The sequence below is a fragment of the Sturnus vulgaris genome, chromosome 14 (assembly GCF_052056855.1).
Source record: "Sturnus vulgaris isolate bStuVul1 chromosome 14, bStuVul1.hap1, whole genome shotgun sequence".
In the NCBI taxonomy this organism is placed as follows: Eukaryota; Metazoa; Chordata; class Aves; order Passeriformes; family Sturnidae; genus Sturnus; species Sturnus vulgaris.
The window spans coordinates 4988665-5005205 of NC_142256.1; the positions used below are offsets into that span (position 1 = coordinate 4988665).

Sequence of the window (16541 nt, forward strand, 5' to 3'; positions counted from 1 at the left end):
ATAGGTGGAGCTCCCCCTATGCACCCAGCACTGTGAATAAAGTAATGCTGCTCTCTAATCTAAACATAAAGTTTCATTTATCCCGACGTTTTCGGTGACAGTATTACCCTGGGGAATGGGACCTCTGTCCCAGCCTCGCCCTCCTACGGGAGCGCTGCTGTGGGGACGTGCTCAGGTGTGGGGCTGTTGCACTCATTGGGGGCCCGGGACTGTCCCACGGACTCTGGAGCACTGTGGGGACACGTCGGCCTCCCTGGGGAGGGCAGCTGGGACCACTTGACCCCCGAACTGCCTTCAGGAGTGGGCGCTAAGGCCTGGCGTCAAGTTTGAGGGCTGCATGGGGTCCCAGCTCTACCCTGGGAGGGGCCGTGGCAGGGGGAAGGCACAGGTGTTGGCAGGGAGAGGTCCCGGCACAGGTGTGACCCCTGGTTCGGCTCCCGATATTCACACACTCTCCCAAACCGCAGGGCCAGAATGTGGCGGGCTGTCCCATGCCATCAGCGATGACCAGCGACGAGCACGGACACAGTGCCCGGCTAGGAGCAGGGAGTCCCGGAGCGCGGTGTCCCAGAGCAGGGTGTCCCAGAGCAGGGTGTCCCCGTCGGGGCCGCCAGGAAGGGACAAGCCCTCCCGAGATCCCCGTCACCTCGCGAGCGGCCGTGGACCTCCGAGCCGCCAGGGGGCGAAGCACGTCGCTGCCGCCATCCTTTGTCCTTCCGCGGTGGGCCGGAAGCACCAGTCCTTTCTCGGCGGAGCGCAGCCATGGTGAGAGCGCGGGGGAGCTGCTCTCCTCCGGCATCCGCCGCCATCCCCCGCTACCGCGGGCTGTGGCCGTCCCTCCCCGGGGCGACAAGCACGGGAGGGAGTCCGGCGCTAGGGTCCGAGGGGCGGGGGTCCGAGGGGGCCGGGGAGGGATGGCTGGGTGGGGGCCGGGCCTGGCGGCGGCCCGTAACACACCCCTTAACACGTCCCGTCCTGTAGGCCCGAGGCCCCAAGAAGCATCTGAAGCGCGTGGCTGCACCCAAGCACTGGATGCTGGACAAGCTGACGGGCGTCTTCGTGAGTGCGGGCCTGGTTTGGGGTTGAAGCTCGGCTCGGGCTGGGGTCCGGGGTCGGCGGTGGGGCCGGGGCCGGGTTGGTCGTGGCAGGTGCGGACACATCAGGGGTGCTGCGCGGGGGTGGGCGGTAAACGGCAGTTGGACAGGGCAGGAGGTGTTGCTTTAACGCTAGGGTCTTTGTGAATAGCGTTCGTGTTCCCCCGTGTGTAGAGAATGTGATGGGGTCGTTGGCTGTTCTCTTTTAACCTGCCTATTGTGCTTTTCCACCTCCCTGTTGAGATGGATGGTTGTGCTCTGTTTGGGGCAGTTTTGTAAGGCTGGCGAGACACGGGGGAAACTGCTGTCAATAGCAAGAACAGGGAGCTTGAGCCAGTCGCTGCCTGCGTGGCAGCTACATTTTGTGCTGCTGCCCTTCTGTGCTCTTGCGGGAGCTGTTGGCGCCATGGTTTCCTTCGCTGGGGTGGTTGATGCTGCTTGAGCCTCCAGCAGAAAGCTTCTGTCCACAGGCACCCCGCCCATCAACAGGCCCTCACAAGCTGAGGGAGTGCCTTCCCCTCATCATCTTCCTGCGCAACCGGCTGAAGTATGCTCTGACAGGAGATGAGGTCAAGAAGATCTGCATGCAGAGGTTCATCAAAATAGATGGCAAAGTCCGCACCGACATCACCTACCCTGCAGGCTTCATGGGTGAGTCAGGTTGGGGCAATTCCTTAGGCAGCTCTCCTACACTGGTGGGGGAGTGTTTTGTGGGGCTGGCATTATTTTAGGGGTAAGGTTTCCCTGCTGGAATTCATGAAAAGATATGTGTAAGCAGTTGTTATTTAGTTTGGAATTGTGCACTGCAGTGGATACCATAGTCAGATACCTGTAGCCTGTAAGTGCCTGCTTGACCTGGGCAAGTTGCTGTTCAAATTCCACCCTTGAGCAGTTTTTGCTAATTTGCAGTCTGTCGCAGAAAAGATGAGAGCCTGTGGTCAGGGGTAGATCCCAACCTCATCAATCACACCCTAATTATTTAGCAGTCTCTGTTTCTTTTTAAACATGAGCTTGATCCCAAGTTAGGGTCTTGGGTATTGAGCTGGTAACAGCTATTGTTGTATTTCCCTGTCTGCAATCAGATGTCATCAGCATTGAGAAGACAGGTGAGCATTTCCGCCTGGTGTATGATACCAAGGGCCGGTTTGCTGTTCACCGCATCACACCTGAGGAGGCCAAGGTGAGGAGCTTTGATGTGGTGTAAGTGTGGGTCCAGTTGGGTTCGGTTGGGGCAGTGCTTCGTCTTTGTCATCTCCTGAATGAGAGCTGGTGTCTCTCTTCCCTGACAGTTGAGACCATGCTGCATTTGAGATTGGGGTGCTCAGTGTTGTGGTGAAGCCTGGGTCGGGGGAGATCTCTTTGTTCCATTCAGGTAGTTCACAGATGGGTGTAGGTGCATTATCTGGTGCTGGAGATTATGTTGTTGGCATGGGCTGGATCAGAGAGTTTTGGGGTGGAGGAGAGTCTTGGCTTTGCCAGCTAACAGTGACCAGAAACATGTAGCTGCCTGTGGTGTAAAAGCCTCGAACTTCTTCCCAGGACGGCAAAACTGCCTATTCACCCTGGATGCTGGGATGCAACTGCCTCATGCATTTTCCTTAACCCAGGCATGGTGTGCCTGTGCTGTGAGGCTGTGGTCTGCTTTCCGTCTCCTTCCATAAGGCAGGCTGTGCAGGCACGCAGGTGTGTGGATGGCTGTGCTGGATCCAGCTGTGATGTGGTTCTCCTTGTGATGTGCTTCTCTGGCTACTACTCTGTCTTGATATATGAAGTCCGGAGAGGCTATGAGTGAGTTAGGGTGACAAGCAGGAGGGAAATCAGTGCCCTGGAGGGTCTCTCTTGGGTGTTGGAGAAATGCAGCCTCTGTTGTGTGCCCATGGGCTTTAGGGAAAAATAAAGGAATTGCCTTGTGTGCTGGTGAAGACTTTCCTGTGAAAATGTAGCCAGTGTTTGTGGGGAGGCTGAAGCCCAAGGTGGGCTGCTGCTCCCAACAGCAAAGGTGTTTTCTGGTGGGGCTGTAGCAGAGCTGCGTGGCAGCTGTTCAAAAGTTGTTTCTGAGGCAGGGAGCTGGACAAGTCACTCCGTGGGCTCATGTTGTGTCCTGAGTGTCTGGGTGTTCTGCTGGCTGGTGGCTCTTTGGAATACAAGAGTTCCCTAGTCCATGACATTGCTCGCTGTCTCAGCTGAGAGGTGTTGGGTTTTGTTTGCAGTACAAGCTGTGCAAGGTGAGGAAGATCTTTGTGGGCACCAAAGGAATACCTCACTTGGTCACTCATGATGCCCGCACTATCCGCTATCCGGACCCCCTTATCAAGGTGAATGATACAGTCCAGATTGACCTGGAGACAGGCAAGATCACAGACTTCATCAAGTTTGACACAGGTAGGTCTTGCATCCCATTAAAGCACTGTACCTTTCCCCACTGTGGAGAGCAGTATGGAAGTTAAACGCTAGGCTTATTTGCACTGAAATACAGAGGCAGTGGTGTCAACCTTTGGAAGGGGTTTGTTTCCCAGGAGCATGTCCACCTGCAGCTGGAGCAGGGAATTCTTCTTGTGTCCTGGCAGTGGGAACCATTTGGCAGGGACTTGGCAATTCTGAGGTACCAAGTAGAAGCAGCAGGCTGGTGGGGAGGTGCTTCAGCTTGTCTCTTCATGGTGAGAGACAGTTTCAGTCACAGAAAGCTGTGAGCAGTCCTAGCGCAGGTGGGATGGGAATGTTTCGTATGGGCAGGGAGCCCAAGTGGAAGGACTTCACAGCACTTGGTGCCAGCTCTTGTCACACCTCTGTTCCCTTATTCAGGTAACCTGTGCATGGTGACCGGTGGTGCCAACTTGGGCCGTATTGGGGTGATCACCAACCGGGAGAGGCACCCTGGGTCGTTTGACGTGGTTCATGTGAAGGACGCCAATGGCAACAGCTTTGCCACCAGGCTCTCCAACATCTTCGTTATTGGCAAAGTAAGGCCGTGGGTACACCAGATGGGGGCTTCTCTCCTGTGAGGGGCTCCTGGCTGAGGCAAAGAGCCTTGGTGTTTCCTTAGGCAGCTGTCTTCCCACACAGTGGAGCTTCAGCTATGGCCTCTGTTCTTACTCAGCTCCCTGTATTTCCTCCTGCTCTGGGAAAGGGAAGAAGCATTTGCAGCTTTAGGAATAAGGATATTTTCAAGAAGCAGCCCTGAAACCTGAGAGCTGGGGGCTGAGCAGTGCTCAGACCTTGGTGTGATCTGGGCAGCTGCTGTGAATCAGAGTGCCCCCCACAAAGCCTCTGCTGCTTTGCCATCCCCGACAGGCTCTTTGGTTGCAGAGGGGCGGTGTTTCGGTTTTGGCTGAAGCACATTCTTCAGGGATGTGACTGACAGGCGGCTGTAGACCCGTGCATCCTTGGCACCTTCCTTAGTGGCCTCTGCTGCGCCAGTGCTACCACCATGTGTACCTGACTCAGCTTGAGCAGGGGTGGGCTTCTACTGCTTTCCTCCTTGGAGGGAGAACTGTGTTGTTCTCTGGGTTTCCTGATGTGGTTTCTTCTCCCTTAATGCAGGGTAACAAGCCGTGGATCTCCTTGCCCCGTGGAAAGGGCATCCGCCTGACCATTGCTGAAGAGAGAGACAAGAGACTGGCGGCCAAGCAGAGCAGTGGATAAAGTCCAGCTCAGGCTGGCTCTGGTGCTGTCAGTGTGTTAATTAAACCGTTTACTACATGGTTCTGACTGGCTGGGGGTGTCCTGGGGCGTCCTAGGGTGGGGAGCCATGCTACCAGTGCCAGGCCCTGCTCTTCAGAAGGTCCTGCTTCTCTGAGCAGACTCCCATCAATCTGAGCAACTACCACAGCCATATTCCAGAAGGGCAAGGAGGAAGGATGGGAGAGCCTACAGACTGCTCTGTCTGTCCCTGGCAAGGTGTTGGCACAAACGCTCCTGGATGTGCAGGAGAAGCAGAGATCTGGGGAGAGCTAGCTGGGCTCTCCTGTAGCCTGTGGTGCCAGGTCAGCTTTAGGGGTTACCCGAGCTCTGTTGGCTTCAAGGGTCTTGGCACTCAGTGTCCAAGCCTGGCTGGTTGCCATGCACTGGGAAGATCCATCGGGCTGCTCCTCTTGTCTTTTCTGTGGAGATGGAGGCTACAAGTGATCACACTGACAGCCTGGACTAAGTGGGAGGGGAATGGGCTACTGGGAACACTGAGCACCAGCCTGGCAGTGGGCCATCAGTGGGCTGATGCCCTGCTGGAACCAGGGTGCTGGGAACCAGTTGTGGCTTTGGGAATGGCCCTGGAGGGACAAGGTGGGCAGGTGTGGGCAGTGTGCAAGGCCAGCCACACAACTTAGCTGTGCCGGCAAGGCTGAAGGACGCACTGTAGGGAAGGGGAGGCTGTGCCTGGGCATGGTGTGCAGGTTGGGGCCACCAGGTCTAGGCAGGTATGGGCACTATGGAGCAATGCCAGTGGAGAAGCTGGAGTGATGGAGGTGTAGAAGAGGCTGAGGGTACAACCTCTGCTCTGCTTGGCCTGGGGAGGAGGAGCCCTGGGGGCTCTCCCACTCTGCCTGTCTGCTTTGGCCTTGCAAGCACCTGTCTTCCAAGATTGATGGGGCACAGAAGTGCACGATTTGAAAACTGGCATCTTCCATTTGCTTCATCAGGTGTCCATGACAAAATGTATTTGAGCCTCATGAAGTGTCTGCAGCCAGCTGTATTCTGAAAACGTTACACTGTCAGGAAAGCTGAATGACTGTGGCACTGCCCATGGTCCCATCCCTCAAGTGTTGCTGTGCTGCTTCTGGGTGTTGTGCAGGCACAGAGCAGCAGCATTCAGAGACTTTCATGGTGCTGGCAGTGGGCACCGGTGCTTGGGCTGTCCTGTGATGCACAGATGTGAGCAGCCAGAAAGTTCAAATCCCTACATTTTCATGCACAGAACCAAAAGCAAAAACCACAACAGTTTTTATGTTGTGAAAAAGCTCCAGAAAATTGCCAAATTGAATATTTGAGAAAGTAAAACTCAATTTTTATACTTGCAAAAAAATCTCCAAAATGGCAATGAAACCAGTTGAGAAAATTTGGGGTGAAATGTTGGCAGTTCGGGAGTGGTCTTGCAATGGATTATCCAGTGTGGGTCAACCAGGTTAAGTTGCTTTGTGTGGGTTATCCCAAATTAATTGTCTGCTGAGCATTACCGCCGGCGGATCGCGTGTATGTCATTGCCTTGTGTTTCCCGTGCATCTCCTCGCCTCCGTCTGCGTCCTTTCCCCGCTCTCCGGCTGTGACCTCCGGCTCTCTGCCCCGGGCCGGGGCTGGCGCTGGCCGCCGCCGTGCGGTCAGTAGCTGCTCCTGCAGCCAAGAAAGCCGCGAATGGACCCTGACCGAAGAAGGGGGTCTCTCCCTGCTCCCGTCCGCTGGCCAGAATGCCGGACTGCAGGTAAGCGGGTAAACCCGGTCGGGACACGGCGCTGCCGGCCCACGGGCACGATGGCGGCGGCGCTCGGAGCGCAAAGCGCGGAATTGTTGCTCCGGTACTACCGGAGCACTGCTGCCGCCACTGCCGCCCAGCGTCGGGTGCCCTTCCGGGCGGCCGCCGGGCCTGCTGCCTGCGCGGGTGCCCGGGAGCGGCATTGCGGAGCACCAACAACGGCGTGGCTCAGCATTGGCTCGGGGCCCGGCGGCGCAGCGGCGGATGAGGGATGACGTCGCTGGAGCGATGAGATTGCAACCTCAGCGGGTGCGGAAGAGCCGCCTCGGGGCCGCCCGGAATGGCGGGGAAGAAGCTGCAGCCCACCCACCGCGACTCCCGACCCGGGCGAAGGCGGCCACATGCCCGGGCAAGAGCTGGGCGCCTCCGTGTCGCCAGAGCTCCCCTGAGCCTCCACCGACCCTGTTCACCCTGTGCCGCTGCCTCAGCTCCAGCATCGCCCCTGAAACCTGCCCTGTGTCCACTGGCCGCCCCCAGCCCTGTCGTGACAGCGGCAGGTTGGTCGGTGTCCCCAGAAGCCCCTATAGAAGGAGGGATTCGTGCAAGGGATCTCCAGTAATAACAGCCACTGGTGCTTCTTTCCCTCTGCCAAAGGCCGCACTGAGCGTCTGAACGTCCGTTCTTCCCAGAAGGAACCCCGGGCGATGCCAGTGACTACACCCGCCTGGGGCTTGCCTGGGTCGTTAGTGTCACCGAAACTGCGGGAAAACCAAAAACAACTCTCCAACGTTTATTAGTGTTAGAGAGTCCAGGCATGACTTTATTCTGGCCAGGATGTGCAACAGAAATAATTTCATCCACACATTGCCCGGGTTGGGCAGAGAAAATCATTCCATGACACTGTTCTTTACTAGATTTTTCACGTATTTTATACAGTCAGAACCCATAGAAATGAATTGGTTCAATGTTCATTATTCCAAAGTCGTGCAGTTCTTAGTATTTGGTTTCTTATTTGATATGGATTTCTTCGCCTTCGATGCTAATTAGGTTATTCTTATCTCTGTTTTCCCAGACCAGGTGTCTCTGACCATGCCAGGGTTGATGTCTGGAGTTGATGGTCGTTAATGGTTGTTTTCTTTTGCATATCTTCTGTGCTACTCACGGTCCCTTGAACTCTATGTAATTTCTAATGTTAGTACTGGTCTTACTCCCTCCAGAGCATGGGTTGAAGAGGTACAGGATGAGCACTTACTGGCTCGGACACGAGCTGCTGTAGCAGAGACTGGAGTGGCCGTAAAAAAGGCAAGGAAATAAAAATTGGAGACCATGCGGCCCGTCTCTCTGCAGGCAAATGTAAGCCTGCCTCTCTGGGTGAGAAGGGGAAAGATGCATCTGAACTGGTAAATGTTCCTGCCAAGAATCAGAGCTGAGGTGTGTCCAAGGTTCCTCGTCTCACCCTTTTGCTTCTCTCCTGGCCCCCTTTCTTCGCTTGCTGCTGTGACTACTTTATTTTGCTTCCCTATATCTCTCTGTCTCTATTTTGTCTTGCTTTCTTTTCCCACCACACTCCCTTTCTTTTTTCTCTCTGAGCTTCTGTCCCACACCAGTTCTCTGTCCTTTTTTCATCCTCTCTCTTCTGCAGCTTACGGGTTTTTCTTCCTTCTTCCATCGATTTGTTCTGAGTTGAATCTGGCTCTTTTTCCCTCGCAATTTATCTGGCCTGTTTTTTGGCATGTTTTCCCTCCCTGTACCTCTGTGTACTGCAATGGATGGCGTGAACACACTTGTGAAAACTAGTCTGGGAAGGTGGACTGTTTTTCAGGGTTGGTCGGTTTGTTTTGCATCAGTCAGCCCTGCTAGGACTTAAGATTCAGTGGCAAATATAAAAGAGAAAACCTTCATGTTTGTATTTACCGTCATTACTACACACCGAACGATTAAGTATGGTGTCACAAACAGACGCGACACCCGCCTTCCCGCGTTCCAGCGTTGCCAGGAGCCGGGCCCGTGTCCTGGAGCGCAGCTCTCCCGCAGCTGGGACGCTCTCCGCGCCCTCCCGCACGGCTCCCGCACGGCTCCCGCACGGCTCCCCCAGGCTCGATGTCGTCGCCGAGGCGGTCCGAGGCAGCGGAGCAGATTCTGCTCGTGGGGAATTTGGAGAGTCGGGTCAGGGAGGAGATCCTCTACGAGCTCTTCCTGCAGGTAGCGGACGAGTGCCCTTATAGATCGAAATGCTATTCTAGTGCTCGAGAAGAAAAAAATCCACCAATGGGATGTTCGGTTAGGAGAGCTGGACAACATGCTCTCTAGAGGTCCCTTCAAACCCCGACCCTTCCGTGACAGTGTAGAAACACAAAGTAGTTGGACCTGTTTGTAGCCCGAGCTTAATTCCTACCTGTTTTCAAGACTAAACAGTAGTCTGCTGTATAACTGTAAATATGAGCTTAAGAAAGTTTATCTTCTTAGAGGACATGAGTAATACAATACAAAATGCAAAATTAATAAAGATGCTCTTAGAGCACAGTTTTGCATTATTCTTCTGCATAATTTGCAGCAGTCATCCAACTGCCAGCTTTTATCTGAGTCTTTAGGTCATCCCAGTAACTTGTCTTCTTCCCTCATTTTATCTTGTTTTCATTCAGGTTTCCCTTTTGCTGCAACAGCCTATGCTTCTTATTGTAGTCTTGCCCTGTCTTGGAAAATATCCAGTTGAATATTCCTGCTATGGTGTAGTTCTAAACATGCACCCCTGACCTCTAGCTCTTCCCCTCCATCAAATGATGAGCAAGTATCTACTGCTACTTCTAAATTATTACTATTTTTATTTATGAACTGGAAGGTAACTTTTGCAATGGAGTCAGTAAATTAGTCTTCCCGTTTGGGAGGCTAATTATTATGGTATGGGATTGTAAAAATAATAAAAGTTCTGGTTATGAAAGACTAAACATGAGCTGATGCTTGGTTCTCTTTTAACATTTGTGAAAGCTGACTTTTGCTTGTAGAAGGCTCAGAGTTTGAGCTTTGGGAATGAGAGACATTTTCAAAGTAAGGAACTTACAGTTTCTGACTGTGGCCGAAGAGAAATAATGAAATACTTAAAACACAGTGGAGTATCAGTGTCTGCTAAATAACAGAAATTTCTTTCAGGCTGGCCCATTAACCAAAGTGACAATTTGTGAGGACAAAGAAGGAAAACCTAAGTCTTTTGGATATGTCTGCTTTAAACACAAAGTATCAGTGCCTTATGCAAAAGCTCTGCTGGATGGAATCCATTTGTATGGAAGACCAATTACTGTGCAGTATTGGAGGGGTATGTTTCATAGTCCCAATGGTAAAGTTTAAATGTAAATTTTTAAACTTTTTTTTAAAGAACAGTTTTGAATCCTACAGTTCTTTTACAAAGATAACAATTTGTAGTTGGAAAAAATTAATTTGCATACGTCGGGGGTTTTTTTTGTTTTGTTTTTTGTTGTTGTTGTTGTTGTTGTTTACTAAGGGAATACAATCGATTGGTTCAAAACAGCATAACTTGCAAGCTGTGTCAGACACGGCTGTATGGAAAACAGCAATCTAGGTTTCCATGCCAGATTACGTTTAGGAATTGGGGTGTAACTTTGCCTTGCAGTCTGACAGAAAAAATTGATTCAGTACAGCCAGCCACTACTGACCTCTTAGATAATTTTGAGACTAAAGCCACAGAGTTATCAGCGCTTTTGTTTTAAAGGGAAGATATTTTAATTCAAAGAATATATTAAATTCAAAGTAATATTCTTAATTTTATGTATATGGAATTAAACCTTTAAGCAAGCCAACAATCAGGCATTGTTTGCAACCCATGTTCCTGCTGTGCCGCTGCTTCCTTCAAAGGCTCTGCAGAGCAGTTGCTGGGTTTAAGCAGAATATCTGTGGTTCCTAAAATCAGAAGCATCTCCTGTGTCTGTAACTGAGTGGACGATGCTGTTCTTCATTACTTCAACAGCCCTGATTTGTGTTTTTGTAAGTGAATAAATGAGAAATTAACACTTTCAAGCTGCAAGATGATTATCTGCCATGAAATGGCACCATACCTTTGTATACTACCTTAGGTCTACTAGCACACTACAGATGACACAAAACACTTCCTGTGGTTTTTAACTTGTTAATTGAATTGCCATAACTGAATAGTCATGACAATTCACTCTTGTCTTATTTTCAGAGAGTTCTCACTCACCAGAACTAGACAGTTGTACAGATGGTTTTGAACACCATGTTGACTTAGATTCTCCTCCAGACAGGTAACAAAGATCACCTGTGAATGAAGCTTATAATTTTTTAAAAAATTGTATAAAGAAAGTGAGTTGATGTGGTAGAGCAATCTTGAGGTTTTTCATCAAAACAGCATCTTGTCATTGCGTCCTTACTGAGGGCTTGCAACAGACTGCAGTTAATTTTAATGTTTGGTTGTTTAGCTTGCCAGATGATTAGTTAGCTTCAATTTTCCATTCTTTATTTGTTTCTGCAATATTCAGGACTGTGAGAACATACTGAACCCTGGGTTTCGTACTAACAATGTTTTCAATCACTGGGGAACAAAATCTGACAACAGTCTTTTTTTCACCCTCACCAAGTTTGCACCTGCATTTTATGTGTGTATAAGCATAAGCAGCTTATATGTCATACCTGTGTCATATGTGACACGTCATTATATGACATACATATATCATACATATGAATGCACAGTTATAAACCTGTTATAATAGAAGCCTGAACAGCCCAGATTCAGTATTGAAGCTGAACTCCCATGGTGAAATCTAGTATGCTTTTTTGTGTGCACATATGAAGATTGCTCATTAATTAAACCTTTGGGTATATTTCCTTTGTTTTATCTTTTTTTTTTTTTTTTTTCCATGTGAGTCCTATTGCTAATATCTCAGTTGTCCTCTTGGATATTCTCATTATAGCCCAAGAGTTAAGTCTCAGCACTCTGATAAGCAGTATGTGGTGGACATTCAGCCTTTGTACATTGGCTTGTTTTGCCTTTAGGCATCAAGAGCTTTCTGGAAATTGTCCATTTCCTGTTGCTCCTTTGCCAGTGAACAACAGTTTACTTCACGATCACCCTGGCTTTCAAGAGGTGGTGAGTTTGTGTTAAAAATTCAGGAACGTTTTTATGAAGTGGAATGCATTTTACATTTCTGCAAAAAACAGTGCTTACTTCAGGTTTCAAAATGTGCTATAAGCACAGTATTAGGACACTTGAGGATCCTCTAATAACAGGATCTACCAAACCAAACTATTATCTTCCTGCAAGAATATGTTAAAGGTATATATAGCTTAAGAAAGCTAAAAATGCTGAAGTCTACGAAGCTCTCTCCTGCACTGTTTTCCAAATGGTGAGACAAGTTGACCTCATTGGACTACAATCACGCAAACAACAGCTTCTTCACATACAGCTAATAGGGAAATCTCTTAGTTCTTCTGGGAGGAAGAATTTCTGAATTGGGAGATTCAGAAATGCCCAGCAGAAGTTTGAAATGTGCTAAAACCAAGCCTAAAACTCAATCGATCACCAATGGCCAAGTTCGGGAAACAACAGTTTGAGGGTTTCTAAACCTTCACATGCCCGTGTAGGTCTCTCCATGATTTACTTTCACAGCAGTAGATGACAAGAACCCACACTTCACTTCCCCTCTACAAGACTGGTGCACCGGACCATTATCACCCTAATCTCGTCTGAGATAATTCACAAAGCAAGGAAACTGGTCTCTTCAGGTGGAAACCTGTGCATCAAACCTACTCCCCAAACACATCATGAAGCTTCTGAATCTGATGAGTCTGTGGACTGGTAGGACTGAAGAAACCCAGCCTTTAAGGTGAGGTACCAACTGTGGACAGTCCTGTTCACCCAGTCTGACCAGGGACTGGCCAGCCCTTGGAAATACATAAGGGGGGCAATCTGGATCAATTACCCTTGTTGGCTGCAATCCGAGCAGGAAAATGGAGAGAATCTGTTCCCCACCTATGGGGTGAGGGCCTGCCCTCCCATCTTCCCAGGCTGTGCCCTGAGAAGAGCTGGTGCTTGTACCAACTTTCCCATCTCCTCTACTCCTTTTGGAAGGCTCAAGTGCACCATCCTATCCTCTGTGCTTGCTGATGAACCTACTCCTCAGTAACAAGGCATAGACACTGCAAGATCAGAGTTGGCAGACCAGCACACACAACCAACTTCATCCCATTTTCCACTTGCCAGAGACGATGGTATTGCAGTGTGTCTTACATGATAGTTTGTTGAAGCTTCAGCAGAAAGTGATCTCATCACTAGTTTGCCTTAACAAATCTACCTGACCTTGCCTTGGCAGGGTGCCAAGCTAGTTGCTCACTTGGGAATCTTTCAAGGTCCTTGTTGGAATGCTTTGTTCTACATTGTCTTTAAAATTGGTTAAACCAGGTTTGAAGAACTTGCAGATGTGCATGCCTTTACAGTACCAATAGGCACTACAGTTACAAATATTTATCAAACACAAATAGAATAGGGGTGAAGAAATTAAAAGAATACTATGTTTTTTACCTTATGTGTTTAGCTGGAAATTTATCCTTAAATCAGGTTAGGTCTTTGTTCTAACTTTGCCATGAAAAGTTTGTCTACTTTTCTGAACTATACTAGTTGTTGTTGTAAAATAGCTTTATTCTCAAACATTCTGTTATTTTATAGTTTGTTGGTCTTTTAATTGTATAAGTCATAATGCATGCAAAATTAAGTTCTTTAAAACTTCCTCTTCACAATGTTAACAATGCAAGTTTCTATTTCTCTAAATGTACCATGTTTTAGCATAGCAGTACACAGCAAAAAGTCCAATGGGTTAACAACTGCCTTATTAGCTGTACCTTCAGACTTATCCTTTTCTCCCTATCAGAATCAAACTGCACAATTCAAGACTACACAGAGTTCTCCTAAACTGGCCATATCCAAGTGACTGTCAAGTGCACCAAGCAGGATGAAAGAAAGAAAATGGCAAAGCTGTGACAATGACACTAGTACTGAAGATAATAAAAGGAGACAAAGACAGCCTGGCCAAAACCGGAAAAAAAAAAAAAAAGGACACATTAATACATGAATACTGGATAAATATTTTTTATTATTGTATTTGCTTTAATCTTTGAACTTTATTAAAGAAGGAATGTTCAAGATTCATAGTATTTTTGAAACGTGTTATGCATAGAAACTTAGAATAGCCTGAGTTGTAAGGGTCATGGAGCCCAGCTGGACCCACACCCTCCATGCTGCTCCCCCTCCCCTCCCAGCACACCAGCCCCCTGGGGAACAAATTCTCCCCAAAACCCTACCAGAGCCCACTAAACCCACAAGGTCTGGCTTTTGTGCCCCATCTACACTGTCTGCCACAACTGAAAGGAGTCTGGCTGGCCCCACTGTACCTGCACTAGCCCTTTAAGTATCTGCAAATTCCATAGGCCCAGCTACATCAACCTCTTACCTTTACCTATCCTCAATAAAAGGCATTGATTTGAAATACATTCACAGAATAGTTAATTGGTGGTTGGAAATTGGTGGCTCTGGAGATTATCTAGTCTAATCACCCCACCAAGGCAGAGTGACCTGGAAGTAGCACGGGAATGTGTTGAGGGAGGTTTCTGTCCTGAATGTCTCTGGAGAAGTAGACTCCACAGACTCTCTGGGAAACTGTCCCAGTGCTCTGCCACCCTCAATGTAAAGAAGTTCTTCCTCATGTTAAAGTGGTTGTTCATTACCACTAAAGTCAATGGCTGTCAGCTTGTGGAGCTATTTATACTCACGAGTAGGTAATCAGAATAACCACTGGTTTATAATAAACAAAAGAGAGTTTACTTTATTGATTTTTTTTTTGGTAGCAGTAGAAGGACCACATTTTCGCTACATTTTTTCAAGAATGGTTCAGTTTTTGTGACTTTAATAATACGGAAATAATTCTGCATTTAACAGGAATGACAGTTTGTCTAAACAGAAAATAGATTATTTTCCAAATCCACAAAAATGTGAACAAATAATTGCTAATTGCGTGGAAGACCTGTCTTGCACTGTTGCAGCTACCCTTACTCTTAAAATAATCTAAGCCAAATATAAAAAAACCTCTGAACCCAGGAATAAACCATAACCGACTTTTTATCACTGAAATCTACAGAATCATTACCTGAGCAAATCACATTGAAAACAATAACAACTATTTTCTATTTTCTGTCAACTGCTTCACAAAACTGGATGAAAATTTGATGGCATACTGCAAAGCATGACAATCAACACTAAAATGCTTGGTTACCTTTATTTTTGTGCAAATGTTAAATGGCTGAAACAAATAACATACATGCCATCCCTAAAAATAAAAAAAAGCAAACAACAAATTAAATTATTAGATGGGGCATTAAGTGAAAAAGCTGTGCTCCACGTGCTTAGATCTAGCTTTGGCTTCAGTATGGATGGAAATAATGTGTAGAAATGCATCTCCTTTTTTCACTGTGAGAAGAGTCAGGCATTGGAACAGTTTGTGCAGAGAGCAGTTAAGCACTCCCCATCTTTGGAGGTTTTCAGACCAGGCTAGATACAGCCCTGAGCAACACGGCCTAACATAATACCTAATCCTGCAGTGACTGGACTAAAAACTACCTGAGGTCACTTCTAACACGAATGATTGTATTCTGACAGAGTATTGTGCTAGAACTACTCTTAGTAAGAATCTACCAGCATTTCTGTTTGAAGGTTCACCATCACTTACTTCCTTAGACAAAATACCCTCAACTGTTATCTGATAATTTACAAGCAAGCTTGCATTTGAAACCAAACTTTGTTAGAACTAAGTTACACTGTGATATTAGAGTGTTGAGAGCCTGAAGAACGATTCACCTTAAAAATAAGAAAACAGACTGAAAAGCGTACAAAACTTTGTAACTGGAGACATCAAGCATCTTTTTCATATACATTTTACATTAAATATACTGTAAGAATGACAAAGATCTAATTTTTGACGTACCATCAAGTGTATCTTTACACTGGAAGCAAGAACTTCAGTAGGCAAATGTCCCGTTCCTGCCTCCTAACAATTTTTGCATTCCTCATGGACTGAACGCAGTGCATTGAGGGCTTCCACTGTAACTGTGAGCTTTCCAATTACTGCACTGGAATCTTGTGAATCGAAAACTAGAAAGGAAACATCAGAAAACAGCATTAGCTCATTAGGTATTTAACATAAGATTTCACTTTTGTTTTGATAATTTTCCTTAGTGTTTGGACAGATTATAGGGCAAGTAGCATATGAAAAAAAAAAAGATAGATAAATAAATAAATAATCTTGCAGTTCAGGTCCTCAGTTTACTGGAAATTGACTGCTCTTAGAACTAGAATAGACATCAATAAAAGTATTAGTGTTGAAATTAATTTAAAAAGGAAACTATCGATATAATATTTGTCTATATAAAATTATTAGTTTTCAGAGTATGTAAATAAAGATGTTCCAAATTCTATTAAAGACGTATCTACATATATAGGAATAGTTTTAAATAAAAATACATCAATTAATGCATTTTCTACACTGTGTATAATGGATGGGTCCAAACTAGCCTCAACAAATCACTCAGCGAACTGTCAACTTCAAGAGCAGACTTCAGGGTTCTGTATCCTTTTTACTTAAAAGAAGAGCAGGGTAGTTGTAGTTAATTAGATTAGAAGATAACACTAATTATTTTTTTCCACTTTTTTTGCTGTCCTATTGTCTCTGAGACATACTGTTAGATGTTTTGACTATAGTATTTTTCATCCCTCTTCTTCCTTTGCCATTCACCTAATTGTTTCAAATTTCACATAAACCACTTTCACACAATCAGCAATGAAAGGAACAAAATATGAAAAAGATACATGGTTGCAATCCTCAAAAAGAATAAAGGAAGTTTAGTATCTAACTTAAGAATGACTTTGTCTTCATGCGGTGGTGTCCTATGAATTTCCCTGTGTTTAGGTTTATTATTTTTCCTTAAACCAACATCCAACTCAGAGAACGTGTACAACACTTACTTAGGAATTG

General features: G+C 47.1%; 3 protein-coding genes across 10 annotated transcripts in view; 2 read left to right on the forward strand and 1 right to left on the reverse strand.

Annotated features, from left to right (window-relative positions):
• Window positions 1–503: 503 nt before the first annotated feature.
• Window positions 504–4795, forward strand: RPS4X (ribosomal protein S4 X-linked). Its single transcript, XM_014891043.2, is given in 8 exon segments — window positions 504–703; window positions 705–765; window positions 982–1059; window positions 1565–1745; window positions 2177–2274; window positions 3305–3476; window positions 3897–4054; window positions 4635–4795. Coding segments are annotated over 8 exon segments (1050 nt in total). The 3' UTR covers window positions 4737–4795.
• A 2590-nt stretch (window positions 4796–7385) lies between these two features.
• The window catches only part of RPGRIP1L (RPGRIP1 like), a 43641-nt gene continuing 34485 nt past the window's right edge, over window positions 7386–16541 (reverse strand). For 6 of the 8 annotated variants that reach the window (XM_088173385.1, XM_088173383.1, XM_088173384.1 and 3 more), the window contains one exon: window positions 14313–15661. In XM_088173385.1, coding sequence (XP_088029511.1) covers window positions 15558–15661 — 104 coding nt within the window. In that variant the 3' untranslated portion in view covers window positions 14313–15557. Of the gene's footprint in view, window positions 8692–14312; window positions 15662–16541 lie in introns of those variants that run through there. The other 2 variants (XR_015806870.1, XR_015806869.1) reach the window with 2 other exon arrangements.
• Window positions 8542–16526, forward strand: RBM11 (RNA binding motif protein 11). Its single transcript, XM_014891044.2, has 5 exons — window positions 8542–8697; window positions 9643–9805; window positions 10691–10769; window positions 11518–11611; window positions 13389–16526. Exons 1-5 carry the CDS (start codon window positions 8596–8598, stop codon window positions 13446–13448), a joined length of 498 nt encoding a protein of 165 aa, XP_014746530.1. The 5' UTR covers window positions 8542–8595; the 3' UTR covers window positions 13449–16526.